This window comes from Condylura cristata, unplaced genomic scaffold (genome assembly GCF_000260355.1).
Source record: "Condylura cristata isolate star-nosed mole 26May11 unplaced genomic scaffold, ConCri1.0 scaffold00033, whole genome shotgun sequence".
Lineage (NCBI taxonomy): Eukaryota > Metazoa > Chordata > Mammalia > Eulipotyphla > Talpidae > Condylura > Condylura cristata.
This window is the reverse complement of record NW_004567134.1, coordinates 930008-945082: the sequence shown is the minus strand read 5'-3', so window position 1 is coordinate 945082 and position 15075 is coordinate 930008. Positions and strand designations below refer to the sequence as shown.

The following is a 15075-nucleotide window of genomic DNA, read 5'->3' as shown; positions in this document are numbered from 1 at the left end:
GAGAGTGCCTCTTGTATTTGCCTGAATTTGTTTATAATTTTCCTTTCCCTCCACCCTTATTCTCTGTTTCTCCCCTCACGCCTTCCCAAATGGACTTAGTCTATTTCTACTTTCACAAAACCAATCCCTAGTTTTCCTTTACGTCATTTCTTAGTTCAAGTGCCCAATGGAGAGTTATAATTCTTTTAATGGCAGTTCCATATTTCCAGAAGTCTTCTGATTGGCTGAGGTTGGTTCAGGAGACTAGCTGGTTCCATCAGACTCTGAGGGGGTTACCTGGAATAACCATTTATGTGTGGGCATATGCTGTGTTCAGCAGGAGCTGTGGGAAGAGTAAGTAGGCTGCCAAGGTTGGTGAAATACATTTACTACAATCATCTTTATAGGACTCAGCTTTATAGTGTATGCAGTATTTTCTGTGAAGTTTAGTAGCATTTATTATAAAGGACATAAATCATTCTTAAGACTAACTTTGGCAATACATTTAGGTAACACTTGGAGTATATTTAAAGCAAATTTAGTATAAATTTGTTGAGTACATTTCTAGAATGATCTCTCAGTTTTTTTCCTACTGAGATATTTATGATAACTGAGAGCCTTCTAAAGGAGATAAACATGGCAGTTTGATTTGGCAATTGTATTATCGCTGATTATCGACCTCGAGTTAACTTTAGTGCATTATCACTTGATAATAATATCATCAACAAAGAAAGCTGGCATTAGCCCATAATATTCAGGGGTTCTCTCAAACCTCTACCTAACAACACATTTGTGCACTTTTGGGTATCTGGCTTTGTCTTATATGTTAATATTGACTTAAAATGATTTCCCTCTTGATGTCACTTTCAGAGTGGGGTTTGTGGTTCATTCCTAAGCCATATTTCTTAGACATGATACGTTACTTCATCCTCTGAATCTTTGGTCCTTTGCTCTGTGTCTTACGAGCTGTGTGTCTGTAAACAAGTTGCCTCCCATCTGGATATCCCATATTCTTCATCAGTAAAACGTGGATAACAGCACTTAAGCCACTGAGTTGTTCTGAAGATTCAGAGAGAGAATGCATAGAAGGCACATAGCAGCAAGTGTTTAATAACCATTGCTGTTATGATGACTGTCATTATCATAGAGCTTATTCCCAAAGAGGTGATTGTAGTATCTGTGTCTAGTACCCATGTCATATTCCTGCCAAACCATTCCTGGTTCACTGCTGATTTCAACTGCATCTGTGTGGAAGTTCTTAACTCACCAAGGTCACAGCACCCTAGCTGATTTTGCTAATGTGTCTTTCTACTTTCTACCCAGGACCTTCTCTGATGCTGAGAGAACTTATTCTGCCATGCCCAAACACACTTTGGAAGTGTTGAGAGTGATAAATCTTTGAAGGCAACCATACCCAGTGGGGGACAAAAATCAATCGATAGATACCCCAGTCTCTTTTCTTTCAGTATGGCATTTTAAATACTTGGAGATCCCATAAGGATTCAACACTTTCTAACCCTATAGCATAAACCTCAATAGCATATGTGTGTGTGTGTGTGTGTGTGTGTATACATTTTCTAAATCAGACTCCCTGTACCTTTCCTCCTGATTTTTACAGTTATTTTCTTTGTATTCCCAGCACTTACCAAAAAACACCAACCTCAACTCCCAATAAAGGAGACTTCACCTCAACCCCCAATAAAGGAGACTTCACCTTAGACTCTGATACAAGAGAATCAAAACTCAGACAGTATATACTAAAGTAGTTGAAAGCATGGATTTTGGCTTCCCGTGCTGGATTTGCATCAACTGCTTAGTAGTTATGATTGTACATTTTTGTTTCATATCTTTTTGTCTCAATTTTCTCATCTACAAAAATCAGATAATAGCTGTAACTACACGGTGATATTATTAGAATAATAGACCTTATCATATAAATATAAACTGCTGAGAATGGTGTCTGACAGGTAGAAGTTGCTGTGTTAGGTCTCAATCTCCCTTTGAAACACTCACCCAGTTTTGTCTAGAAATCTTACAGAGGCGGTGATTCCCTTCTTCCTCATCACATTTTGTCTCCGTGCAGCTTGCTTCTGCCCCCTCCCTTTATCTTCCTTTTGTTTGTTAGTGCTGAGTGAGTAGATAGAACAGCAAGTGCTCCCTGGAGCTTTGCAATTTCTGGAAGCATGTACGAGGGCCCTTCTTTTGTGCTGTGCTCCATTTTGTCTTGCTCCAACAGCCCTGACCCCTGATCTGTTGGCAGACACTCGATGATGCTGCCAGCTCTTGGTTATTCAGAAGCTTTTTATCCAGACTCTTTGCTCTTCTCTCTGGCTGCCTGCCTTTTGGCTGTTAGATGCTCTCTGGCATGGTTCTCAGAGGACACGCCAAGGAGGGAAAAGATAGCATTACTCAAATTAGCCAATTATGGGGTCTAGAAAATTAGGATTTGGGGATCACAGGGCTTCAATTTTCTGAGCCCTCTCTATTCTCCATGACCATGGAAATTTCAGTATCGATTTTTCTATGATAGTATATTTTTCTTTGATTAAGTTATAATTAAGATATATAGACAGGACAGATCTCAAGTGCTCAATTGAATGAGTTTTGGCAAACATAGGCATTCATGTAACAACCACCCAAATAAGAAGGCAGATATTTCTATCACCCTAAGCATTACCTTATTCTCCTTTCTAATTAATTCCCCTCAATGCCCCCAGTAACTACTTTCTGATTTCTACTACTATATATTACCAAACATTGGCTGTACCATTTTATCCCTCTACTGACAATGTATGGATATTTCAGAGTCTCAATGGCCTCACTAATATGAAGGGTTGCCAGTCTTTCTGGTTTTAAACATTTTAGTGGATAGAAACTAGTATCTTGTTGTATTTTCATTTTTATTTTATGCTAGTGATTTTGGAGACCTTTTCACTGTGCTTACCAAACATCCACTCTATGGAGTTGATTTCCTGGTTAGCCACATAACTGTAAGGATCAGATGAAGATGGCACAAAACCAGTAATGTCAGTGAGCTGTGGCAACAAATGTCCCAACGGGCTGGTGTCTGAGTGTGTGTTTTCCAGAAAAGCTAGAGCTTGGTAGGACTATCATGGTATGAACTGGGAATGGATGAGGACATTCTTGGAAATAGATGGTATGACAGTGTTGTGAACTTACCAGTATTATTTGGAAAAATAATGTGTTGGAAACTTGATGTCGGTTATCATTGAATTGGGAAAACTATTCAGTGAAAGAGTTGGAAGTTTGAACTTTCTCTCATAGAGAGTAGAGAAGCATTAGCTATGCTTCTATAATTCGCTTCTAACTCTCACCTAAATAAGAAGTTTCTAAAAACACAAAAATTGAATTTTATCATTGGATGATCAATCAACTTTTAAGGAAAGAGGTTCTTGATATAGTTTTAATGACCCTGATATAATCCTAAATATAAAATATGGCATAGTAATAATGGAAATCATAATAACATCAACTCAAAAACTACTGAAGAGATTCAACCAAATATGGTGTTACTCATAATAGAAGTTAGAAGAACGATAAATGAATTTATATTGTTCTAAAGTTTCAATGTCGTCAATTTCAAAATATTCACATTTCATTAACAGAACAAATAAATTATGGGGAGGCAAATATTCACAAAAAAATGTTTAAGACTATACACAGTAATTTAAACTTTAGTTCCCTTTGTAGTGATTAATAGTTATACATAAACATCCAGCAGATATTTAATATTTGGATCTGAAATTTTGGAGAGATTTTGTACTGTTAAATTACACCTGAGAGTCATTTTCTTAGAAGTATTTCTTAAAATCTTGGCAATGAATAAGATCACAAAAGAAGTTAAAAGAGTGAAGAACACAGGGCTGATGATTAAGGCCTGACAAAAGACCTTGTTAAGGAAGAACAAAGAAAAAGAGAAGCAAGTAGATGAGATGAGAAGGAACAGAGAGAAGGGCTATTTCGTCAGTAAGAAAGATGGACACTGGGAGAGCCTTCAGATGTCAAAGAGGTTGAAAGCTCTTTGAGTGGTAGAAAAGGCAATGCATGATCTTGACCTCATAGGCTCCCAGCCTGTTTGGAGAGCTGACATTTATATATGTAGGGAACAATTCAAATGACATAAATATATGTTAAAGTATTTGAGCCACACATTGAGAGAAATGTGCAAGTACAAAGATGAGGTCAGCATAAACCAGAGGCATCAGGAATTGAACCAAGTAACATGTACAACTTCACATGAGCTTTGAAGAATAAGAAGAAAAAGGAGGAAGGCCAGCATATGTAAAATGATGACAGAGATTGAAGCTTTGCAGGGGTACAATAAACCAAGAAATGAGAATATTTACAAACTCATTTCTATATACCCTGCTTGATTTTCTAATAGCTGTAAGATTCTTGAATTAATCTAAATGTGACAACAGCTAAAAGATATAACCATGCCCAGTCTTGAAGAAGTGATGGTCATTGATTAATTGAGCTAATGAATGATTGATTGTAATAACCATAGATTCAGAGCAGAAATCAGGTTACCTTGGGTCCAAAGGCAGTTTGAAGCATAAACTCATTTAGTCTTTGAAGTGGTTGTGTATGTGGCATACATATATGATTTATATATAATTATATACACATTATAAATAGAATTACTCATGTACATGTATAAAATTATATATACATCATAAATATATGTGCACACTTATATGCATATCTGCATGCATTTACATATATACACATGTGCATACATTGTAGATGTGTATTTATATACATACACCAAGAAACTAGTATATATATCCCAGTTTTATAAAACTTTACCATTGCTTTTCTAACACATTTGTTATAGGGATCTATACTGTGGTATATACGTTTGTGTTGCTGTATTTGTACATTTCATTGAAATGTTGAATGCTTGGGTAGCATCCATGCTTAGGGTGATGATGGAAAAAAGAGTGGGGAGAGACATGCAATCAGATAAATTTGTGTAACTTAATAAGACTATTCTCCAGGTTTGGGTTTAAATGTTGTAACTCATTCACTATCAGTTAATCACTGATTTAAATTTTCTCCCTTTTCAAAAATGTTGAGGTATTACTGAGACCCATCTTTCCTTTGATTACTTTAAGATAGCCAAACCTGTGTTCAGAAATTTTGTTACTCTAAGTACTATTGGTATTAGAATCTAGTGTAGTGGGAAATGCAATCTTGGATAAAACTTTCTTCCCCACAAGGTTTCCTGAATATAATGGCAATGAGATTAGCACATTTTCCCAGTGATTGAGCTGGCACAAGCCCATGTCTATAAATAGAATTTATTGTGAAAGTTACTGTGCTCCTTGGGTAAGTAGCTATTACAATTTGATGATAGAAAGTGTTCTCAGAAAAGAAATGATTGTACGCCTTGTATTCCCTGGCCATCTGAGGACAATGAGGATAGAAGTTACAAATGAGTTTTGTTTTTCATTCTACCCTATATACAATTATGAACAACCAGAGAAATTTAACATTTGGCAAATTGATTGATACTTTCCTTGTCCTCTATTTTTAATTACATAGGAAAGGCCAGTTGGGGGTAAATGATGATTTCAAATCCTTCATCATTTTGCTGTCTTTAGGCAGTGGAATGGAGACATGTTGGAAGATGTCCAGATTTCTGCTGATGTCTCCCCCAGGCAAGCAATAGAATCATGGAAATGAAGACTATTCAGAGTTAGGAACCAATCTGTGCCTCAATCTAATCCTTGTAAACTAAGTTTTTTGTTTACTGCATTCAATAGAAATGAACAGTGAATTTCTAAGGTAAAAACTGTTATGAAAAGGCAGTTATGTCATTGAAAACATCACCCCTGGTGTCACTGCTAAAACATATCTCATTTCTAAATAATGGAGTTGCGTGTCTCAACTAAAAAATGCTTCTTTTGGTCAGATCATTTCAATGAGTCTTTGTGTCTTAGGATGTAGTCAAAATCCCTAGAGTGAGAAACACTTTCATCCCATTCAGAACAATATTTCATGTTTCCTCTTAAGAAATCAGCTATTTCCCTTACCCAGATGACTATATGATCATAGATGAGAATACGATCATAGATGAGAATGCATGCTACTATGTATACAGTTCATTGGGGTTTTATGGAGAACTGACTTGACATTACCTTTCTTTCTTTTTGATAGTCTAGCTCTGCAGTGAGAGCCCATCAAACTAGTAAGTCACGAGTGACCATGAGTCCTGGTTTCAGCTCCCAATGGAACAGCAGTCAACCAGCCTGGAGTACGTACTCCTTTCCCAGAGCAAGCTTGCACTACCAGTCCCATGCCAGCTACACCTACTGTACCGGACACCCTGCTGTAAGTACCCACTGTTCCATATTTAGTAAATTGGATGCTTCCTGTGGGTGCACTTTGAATCCAAAGTTGGTATATCTATTACCTGGGCTGTAAATCTAATGCTGTAACCCTTATAAGGCAACAATATGCTACTCCTGAGTGAAAAAAAGTTGAATCATTGAGATTGCTAAGTGTTTAAAGGATACATTGTGATGACTTGTGGAATTGATGTTTTGCTTAAAGTGAAATAGGTTTGTGGGTGTTTTGGAATGGGGCTGTGTGAAAATGACATGTCACATGTCCCTGGTTTTATTTTCTGGCTTCCTTGCAGCTGTTGGTTATGAATGTGATTGGTTGATTTTGCCCTAGGAAAAGGTATGTTTCAAAGTGGCACAGGGATGTTAGGGGAGTCTGGATATCACACCTTTCATCAATGATTTTGTTGGTATAGGCACATAGATTTAAAAAAGATATGGCTATAAATTCATCAATAGAGTTTTTTCAAGTGACAACTACTTAGATCTGATGATTGTTGGCATTAGTTGACTAAAGAGCAAGAAAAATAAACTCTTGCTGGTGAAAATAAACTCATGGAATTTGAGAACCATGTAAAATAGGATACCTGTTTCTGCAATTGTATTTTCCTCTCTTATTCCAATCCTCACAAAGATTTTTATGTTATTATAAATCACATGTGTGCACTTGGAAAAGACATGATGAAAGTGGATTAGGAAGATTTCTGTTCAAAGCTAAATATTCAAACAAGATTTTTGGGTGTTGTGAGCTCTTTGAAAATAAGTCATGCTTGCTTCTCACTGAAACTCCCCCAGTTGTCTGTAATTGGATTCTCCAGGTGTTCAAAAGACCTAATGGCCTAATATGGACTTCTACACTAACTTCATTAACTTGCATGTTTGCCTTTTAAGGTTATGGCGTTTCAAAGTGTCCCAATATTCTAAATTGGGAAAGTGGATATCAAGTATAATGTCATACACTCACTTAAAAGAAATCTCGAGGAATCCATTTGAAATGTAAATTAGTACAACTTGCTAAAATGTGATTTGGAAATAACTATCAAATTTAAATTACACATACCTTTGAGTCAATAATTAAACTTTTAGCACTTAATTGGACATATATAAGGCTGTATGCACAGAGATGATATTAGTAACATTTTTAAATTACTTAGGAAAAAGAACCTAGATAGTCTTCACTCACATTCATTTATCCATTCTTACACTATATATATATATATATATATATATATATATATATATATATATATAATACATTACTACATATTTATTCTTTTTCCAACATTATTCTCACAGAAAGAGGCATAGGAGTGTGCAAAATCAAGTCTCTCAAGGAGCATGCAGTCTAGGGATTAAGGGTGCTAGTCATTATCTAAACATGTGCGAGTAACTAAAAACAAAGCAAATAAACCAAGAAAATACATAGTGCACTTATACACTATGTAAAGACTCCAAATGTGTTGAAATGATATAAAAGACAGGGTAATGAGCCAAGTCCTCATTCAGGCACCCAGGTTTTTCCTGAGATCTGAGTAAAGAAAAAAAATGGTCATATAACTGTGCTGAGTAGGGGGGAAGACTCTTGGAGAAGAGATGGTGTGAAGGAGCAGCAATATAGGACACCATCCAGTGGGAAAGCCAGCAATCCTGGGGTGTGGTGGGGGTGAGTGGAGGCAGATGAAGTTAGGGAGAGAGGCCAGAGCTGGGGGCATGTAGCTCTCTGTCATCTATAATAAGCAGTGTGTGTTCTACTTACTGTACTTTATGATGGGAAACCATTGGAGTGTTTAAAGCAAGGAAATGACTTGATAGAATTTAATATTTGAGGACTTATTCTTGCTATTGGGTGAGGGATTTCTGATAAAGGGACCACAAGGAAACCAAAGAGCCAAACTCGGGGATTATTACAAATGCAGAAACCAGCAGGAGCACACACATGCCAGTGTGGTTATGTACCTGTGCATGTTTTCTGCTGTAGAACGGAACTGAAGTTGTACAGTGACAGGAAGACTAATTTTTTCTTGTATAAACTGTTCAATACTTAAAATGTATGTATCGTTTTTTATTGCCATGAAACATGTTTAAGATGTTTTCTTAATTTTTTTTAGTAACTAATGTGTTATCTACAATATCTTGGTAGCTTTTCCCTTCAGTTATTAGTTATCAAGCCAGACTATCACAAATTATAATCTGTGAAATATTTCAATTCATGTCCTTATTGACCTTATGGTCATCTAAAAATAGCTGACATTTATTGAGTCCTTAGTATTTTGTAGGCTCTGCACTAAGAACCTGTAACATGAATTTTATATGTATATTTTAATAGCCTTAGGAGTAAGGTACTATTATGATCATTTTAAAGATTAGTGAAATGAAGCTCAAAAAAATTAAGTGATGTCTGCCAAGGTACTAAGCTCAATAGTGGGGCCTGAGTTTTACATGCTGGCTGCAAAATCTCCAATCAGTATTCTTATCTACTGCATCGTGTTAACTCTTGTCCTTGATCCCTGTGTCTTTATTTATATTCTGAGGTCAAGAATGTGATTGTCCCCGACGGTGAACTTTTTGTAGCCATTTATTTTAAATATGTGTGCTCCTCCTTACAGTGGTACTTGTATTTATAAGACTCAGTTTTAGTCTGTGTGTAGAAGTGAAGAATATGAGCTATTTTGTCTTGGAAACTACTGAGACAAGCAGAAGATCTCTACCTTCATTTGATGCTTTATAATCCATAAACTTATAATTGCTATGTCATTGAGAGTAAAGTGAGTCCAATAGGAAAGTAGAAGGAAGAATTAAAATACTCTTAAATATTTGTCAGATGTACCAATTTTAAAGCCTTTTGACCTTCCATTATTTCAACTTTCACTTTTTAGCTTGGGTCCCCATGCCTGAACAGAGGGCATTCAGCTTTTGCGCTCTTGACTGCACAATCAGTGACCACTTATCTCTTTTAACTACTTAATAAAATGAATTAAGTCATCTATAAATAAACCAACCAGAGGTTCATCATAAAAGATTTTGAGAGCTAGGTTATGATGAAATCATCCAAAAGTGTGGACAGTCTCCTAATCTGTACTTGGGTCCATATTGCAAACCAAAGCGGTAGAGAAATATTTTGGACTCTAAATTGTGAGAGTAGGTTCCATAGTTGCCATGTCCTATAATGTCTGCAGAGGTTTGTGGTTAAAACCACAGAAATGGAATTTATGTCTGACTAGATTGCCAATGATTTTCTTGAGTCATATAATTTAGTAACCTTTAATGAAATCATAAATGCTTTGCTTGCCTTGTGAGAGTCTGACCCTTTTCTCTGAGTGACTAGTTGGACTGAAGATTCTAGCTACTTCCTGCTCCCTGGGGTTACAAAGATGTCAGCCAGTGTGTAGTGAGTAGATGTGATTCAAAAGGTTCCCTCTGCTTCCGTGCCTTTGCCACTGAGGAATCCTAATACTCAATGAGTATCTGGCTAGTTAACTTGCAATTGGTAGCCAAGATGAAATTTCATAATGCAATTTGGCCTGTACCTGACCAAGTAAGAATATACTCAGAATCCTTCATGGATCACTGTATTATTTCCCTGTGACTGCTGTAACAAATTAGTCAGAAACCTGGACACTTAACCTGTGTTTTGTTGTTGTTGTTGTTTTCTTATGCTACTAGAAGTAGGGAGTTGAAATGAATTTCCTGGCAGAAACCAAAGTGTCATCTGAACTATGTATCCTCAAGAGTTTCTAGGGGAGCATCTTTTTCTTGCCTTCCCCGATTTCTAGAGACATGATCTTCATACCCCCTGACTCATAGGATAGACTCTTCTCTCACCTTCGAGGCCAGACACTTAGCAGCTTCAAATCTCTCTCTGCTCCATCTTTACATTGTCTTCTCTGTCTGTAGTCAAATCACTTTCAGTTTCCTTCTTATAAGAACACATAGTGTTACATGTAAGGATCTACCTTAATAATCCCTATCTAATATTCTTAATAAAGTGTGTGAAGTTCCTTTGGTCATCTGAAGTCACACAGGCTCTGAAGATTGGGTTGTGGACATTTAATTTAACGTAATGTGAATACCAGGTACACAGTGGTTCATGTCTGATTCATTCTGTGTCACTGAGGGGGATAATGAAAGGGGTTTTTGGTATGATGGAGGATTTAAATGGATTCCCAATGGCAGCCTGAATTGTTGACACTCACGAACACAAGTTTTATTTCTTTGGAACTCAGTTTTTCCACTTCTAAAATGAGGTAAATGATAACTATTCCAATATATACTTGAAAAGTAAATGTGAAGGTAAGTGAGCTAAATCTCTACTAATTTTTAGTCTATTGCCCTACTAAATGGAGAAACCATGTAATGAAAAAAAGTAGTCTTAGGCATCTTTGATTGTCTTTTCAACTTGGTATATAATAGACAAAACAAAAATATTCAAGAAGAGCATTAATTTAATATGTAAGTCAAATGTTAAATATACCATCTAAGGAGCTAATGGTATAGCATGTAAAGTCCTTACCTCATCATATTATTTATAACATATTTCATTCATATAATCATTCTGATAATTTCTAAATAGCATTTTGATGAGTGTGTTGATGTTTGTATTTCATTTGATGGTCTTGCCACCCATTATATGACAATGTTCTTGTGTGATGATGATGTATAGAACTACATCAAAACTCCAACATGTTCCTATGAATTAAGAGTCAACAAGTACTAGGGATTCTTATGTTAGTCGTAACATAAGGGGATTCACTGGACTACACCTTCATATCAACTCTCACTCTCCCCATTCAGGCTATTTAGGAGAGAATTCATGACAGCCATGAGGCGGTGAACAGGTAGAACCAAGTTAATAGTAATGACAGAATAGAACATGATTAAAAAAATTAGGAGATTAAAAAAAAAACTAATGGGAATATGCTCAGAGGTTGATGAAATTGTGGTTGTACAGTCATATACAATCTTCTGCTTCTGCTATGGCATTGTGTATCTTTCAAGGGATGAGCAGGCACATGGGAGAGAAAGAAGGGGAAAATCTGGTGCCAGATTTCTAATCTTAGAAACATCTACATAGGAAGAAGTAGAAACATTAGCACTCTCATCTTGGAGGAATCTCTCTTTTACTAATTAGACTTAAAGGAGTGTGTCTCTCTTGAAGGTTTTTTTTTTTTTTTTTTCCCACAAAGCACAGGACAGTTAAAATAAGATTCCCCAAGCCCACTGGGCAAACATCAACTCACAATGAAAACATGTGCTTTCTGAATGTAAATATCTATCTTCATGGCACCCAGTAGCCTCATCAGCTCTCTCCTGAGCCCAGGTTATATATTTCCCTATGGGCAAGAAACACATTTATTTGGAGGGTTTATATTTAAGGTTAGAAATGGTTGTAAGGTTCTTTTCTCCAACATGAGGAAGTTTATGCTCCCAGGCTACCCACTGATTTTGGACATTAACAACAATTAATTGTCATCTGGAACAGATTCCCTAGCTTTGTGCTTTAATATCCAGGTCACAAATATCTTGGAAACACAGGTTGCTTGATTATGGGTTTTGGAACAAATGCTGGAATTTAGGTCATTGATTATTTTATTGGTTCCCCAAATTACTGTTTTCTATTTACTACCATGTATGGAACTGTTTCAATACTTTAGCAACTGATCTGACCAGATCTAGTAATAGCTCTGTGTAAACTCTTAGGACTCTGGGAAACTTTTTAAGGATGTACTGAGAGATGGGCAGTTTTCAGTGAAATAAGAATCGATTTTCAGCGTCTGTAAATTCTCTTTTACATATTGCTTCGCTAATAGCTAATTAACATTCCTGTAGTGTCAGTGTGTGTGTGTGTATATGTGTGTGTGTGTATACATACACACACACACACACACACATATATATTCCAGTTTTCTGGTTTATGCTCATTTCCTAGAGTAGCTATTAATAATGTTCCCTTTCACTCATAAAAATATTCAGAATTGGAAGATATATAGTCTCCATACCACAACCCTTTACAAGGAAAGGCATATTCCTTATTCCTACACATAAATCTTACTTTGGTCTATTGCCTCAGGGTGTAAAACTTCCCAGGAGGCCACCAACAAAGGAGATGCCTCATGTAATGATTAATCATGAACCATAACTGATGGGGCTTCTAGTCTCTACCAGCTGTATGGCTGTGTGTGTGTGTGTGTGTGTGTGTGTGTGTGTGTGTAGAACTCATTGTGACTGTAGCAGAGAGAAGAATACTTGGACTTATACCCATGGCAATTATTTAACTTACAATGAAATATAATATAATGAAAATTTTGATAACTTTAAAATAGAAAGAATATGTGATTTTTCAAAATTCTTCTAGAAACAGTTGATTAGAATTTGAGTAATTGGGCCCTTCCTGGTGGCATAACAGGTTAGGATGTATCACTGCAAGCTGGCCACAGCACTTCAGTGTGAGCTTGATCCCTGGGCTCCGAGGTGATCCATATGGCACAGCAGACCTCTCCTGTCTTGCCCACTGCACCCCTCAGCAGTGTACTTCATCAAACTGCCTGTTCTGCTCCCCACTCTGTTTCTGGTGAATCTTCTCACCGCCCCTGAACCTCTGGCCTGTACCCCAATTCTGTATTCATAAATAAATAAAGCTTTAAAAAAAGCTTTTAAAAAAGAATTGGAGTAACTGTTAATTTTTTCCTATTCTTTTTTCTTTTTTTTTCACAGCCACAATAAAAAAATATTTATATATGTACATATATATATATAGGATACTCTGAAAGTTAATTTTTCCTATTCTTTTTTCTTTTTTTTTCACAGCTACAATAAAATAATATTTATATATGTACATATATATATATATATAGGATACTCTGAAAGTTAATTTTTTCCTATTCTTTTTTTATAATCAGTCACAATGTAATATATATACATATATATGTATATATATATGATACTATACACAGAGTATTATTAACACAAATTAATTCCTTCTACATCACTAAAAAGATCTACTTAAATAGGACACACATTAACTATAATTTGGATCTTTAGAAAGGGTTTACAGACTTACAGTTTGAACTATTTGGGTGACATCATTTTTTAAAGATCTAGGATTCAAGTTACTGAGCATCCCTCAGGTATATGTGGGCTTATTTGTGTTTGACTAGAAAGTTCAATCTTTCTCCTGCATCTTCTGTTGACCATCCGTGCTCGAGTAGTCTAAGACCAGGAAATCATAACTTTTCCCAGAGCTGATCTTTCAGTTGGCTTTTCTTCCCAGTGGCAGTATTTTTCAGACAAAATTGACAATCCTGTTCTGTTTCTCCTCCTTACCTTTATTTCTCCCACATGGCTTGAGGGATTGAGGTTTCTTCTGGTAACTTCCATGCCCTTTGGTTCCCAGCCATGAGTGTCCATTCCTGTGTCCTTTCATCTTTTATAATATTTTCTTTCCCCATCTCAATAATGCATGGCTTGACACTACTTAATTCAGAGTATCCAAAACAGATGTTCTGGGAAATAGGTTCAGCCATCCATCTGGGTTTGGTCCATGCCTCCTGTGACAGAAGCTTGGATTTTGCTAGATACTGTTAGAATTTCAGCAGGATCTCATGCTGCTCAACTCTAACTCTGGCTGCTCTCAATTTTATATGTTTCTGTGTTTAAAAAACAAACAAACAAACAAACAAAGGGCTTCATAGTTAAAAAAAAAAAGGTACTTGAGTTGGAGAGGTTCTGGTTTATGATCAGTTCTATTCTAAATGCTGAGATTGACATGTATAACTGCTTCTGTTAACTTTTATCTATGTGAGTGAAGCCTCTTAACTATAAACTTGCTTCATTGAATCTTTAAAAGAAACAATGGCAACATGTTTCCATAATAATGAATCCATTTTGAAGAGACAGAAAAAAATTAAGCTCAAAAACAAAACAAAACAAAAAAATGCATCTGATTAGTTCCCTTAATCTTTTTAAAAAAGCAAGCTCATCAATCATTTTTGTGAAGGGATTTTTGCAATGTTTCTTAAGACCAGTTTTGTAGCAATCAAAGCCGTGAACTTGGAGAGCTCAGTTCATTGGAGCAGCCCCATAATCATTCGTGTATGAAGACCCATTAAAGCTGGGTCTTTCCTTTGCAATTACAAAATTAGTGCAGGTTGTTTTGAGACAAACATTCAAGCTTTTCAAATATGCATTAACGTAAAACTTCCATTTTCCTCTTTCCCTTGACATGGAGGCACTTTTTGGTTGCCAATGCTTATTCTCTTTCAGTCGCTCTTCGAACTTAGACATGCATTTAAAAACTATAAATAGAGAAACAATTACAAACTATACCAGAACATGCTCTTCTAAACCCAACATCGTGCCCGAGAAGTAGAATATTATCAATACCTTTAAAACACCCTGAGACTCTCCTGCCTATGCACTTAGGTAACCATAATCCAGGATTTCTTTGTACACAAGTCCTTGCCTTTTGTCTTATTACTGAAGCAAACTTACTGCTTAGTTTGAACTTTATAGAAATATACTAATTTTTGTAATTTTTGGTTTTTCCTCAGAATTTGATTTGGAGAATCTTCTATTATAAAGTGTTAGCTATAATTCATTGAGTTTTACCATTGTACAGGGAAATTATTTTAATGTATTATAATTGATTTATCCACTTTAATATTAATTAATTGATATGTGGGATGTCACTGTTTTTACTAGATGATCAATGTCACTGAATAGTCAATGC

At 36.0% G+C, this 15075-nt stretch overlaps 1 protein-coding gene across 2 annotated transcripts in view; it reads left to right on the top strand.

Moving 5' to 3' along the window:
• The window catches only part of RBMS3 (RNA binding motif, single stranded interacting protein 3), a 900805-nt gene that overhangs the window by 199368 nt on the left and 686362 nt on the right, over nucleotides 1–15075 (top strand). For both annotated transcript variants that reach the window (XM_012732119.1, XM_012732121.1), the window contains exon 2: nucleotides 6163–6336. In XM_012732119.1, the coding sequence (XP_012587573.1) occupies nucleotides 6211–6336 (126 nt within the window). In that variant the 5' untranslated portion in view covers nucleotides 6163–6210. The remainder of the gene's footprint in view (nucleotides 1–6162; nucleotides 6337–15075) is intronic.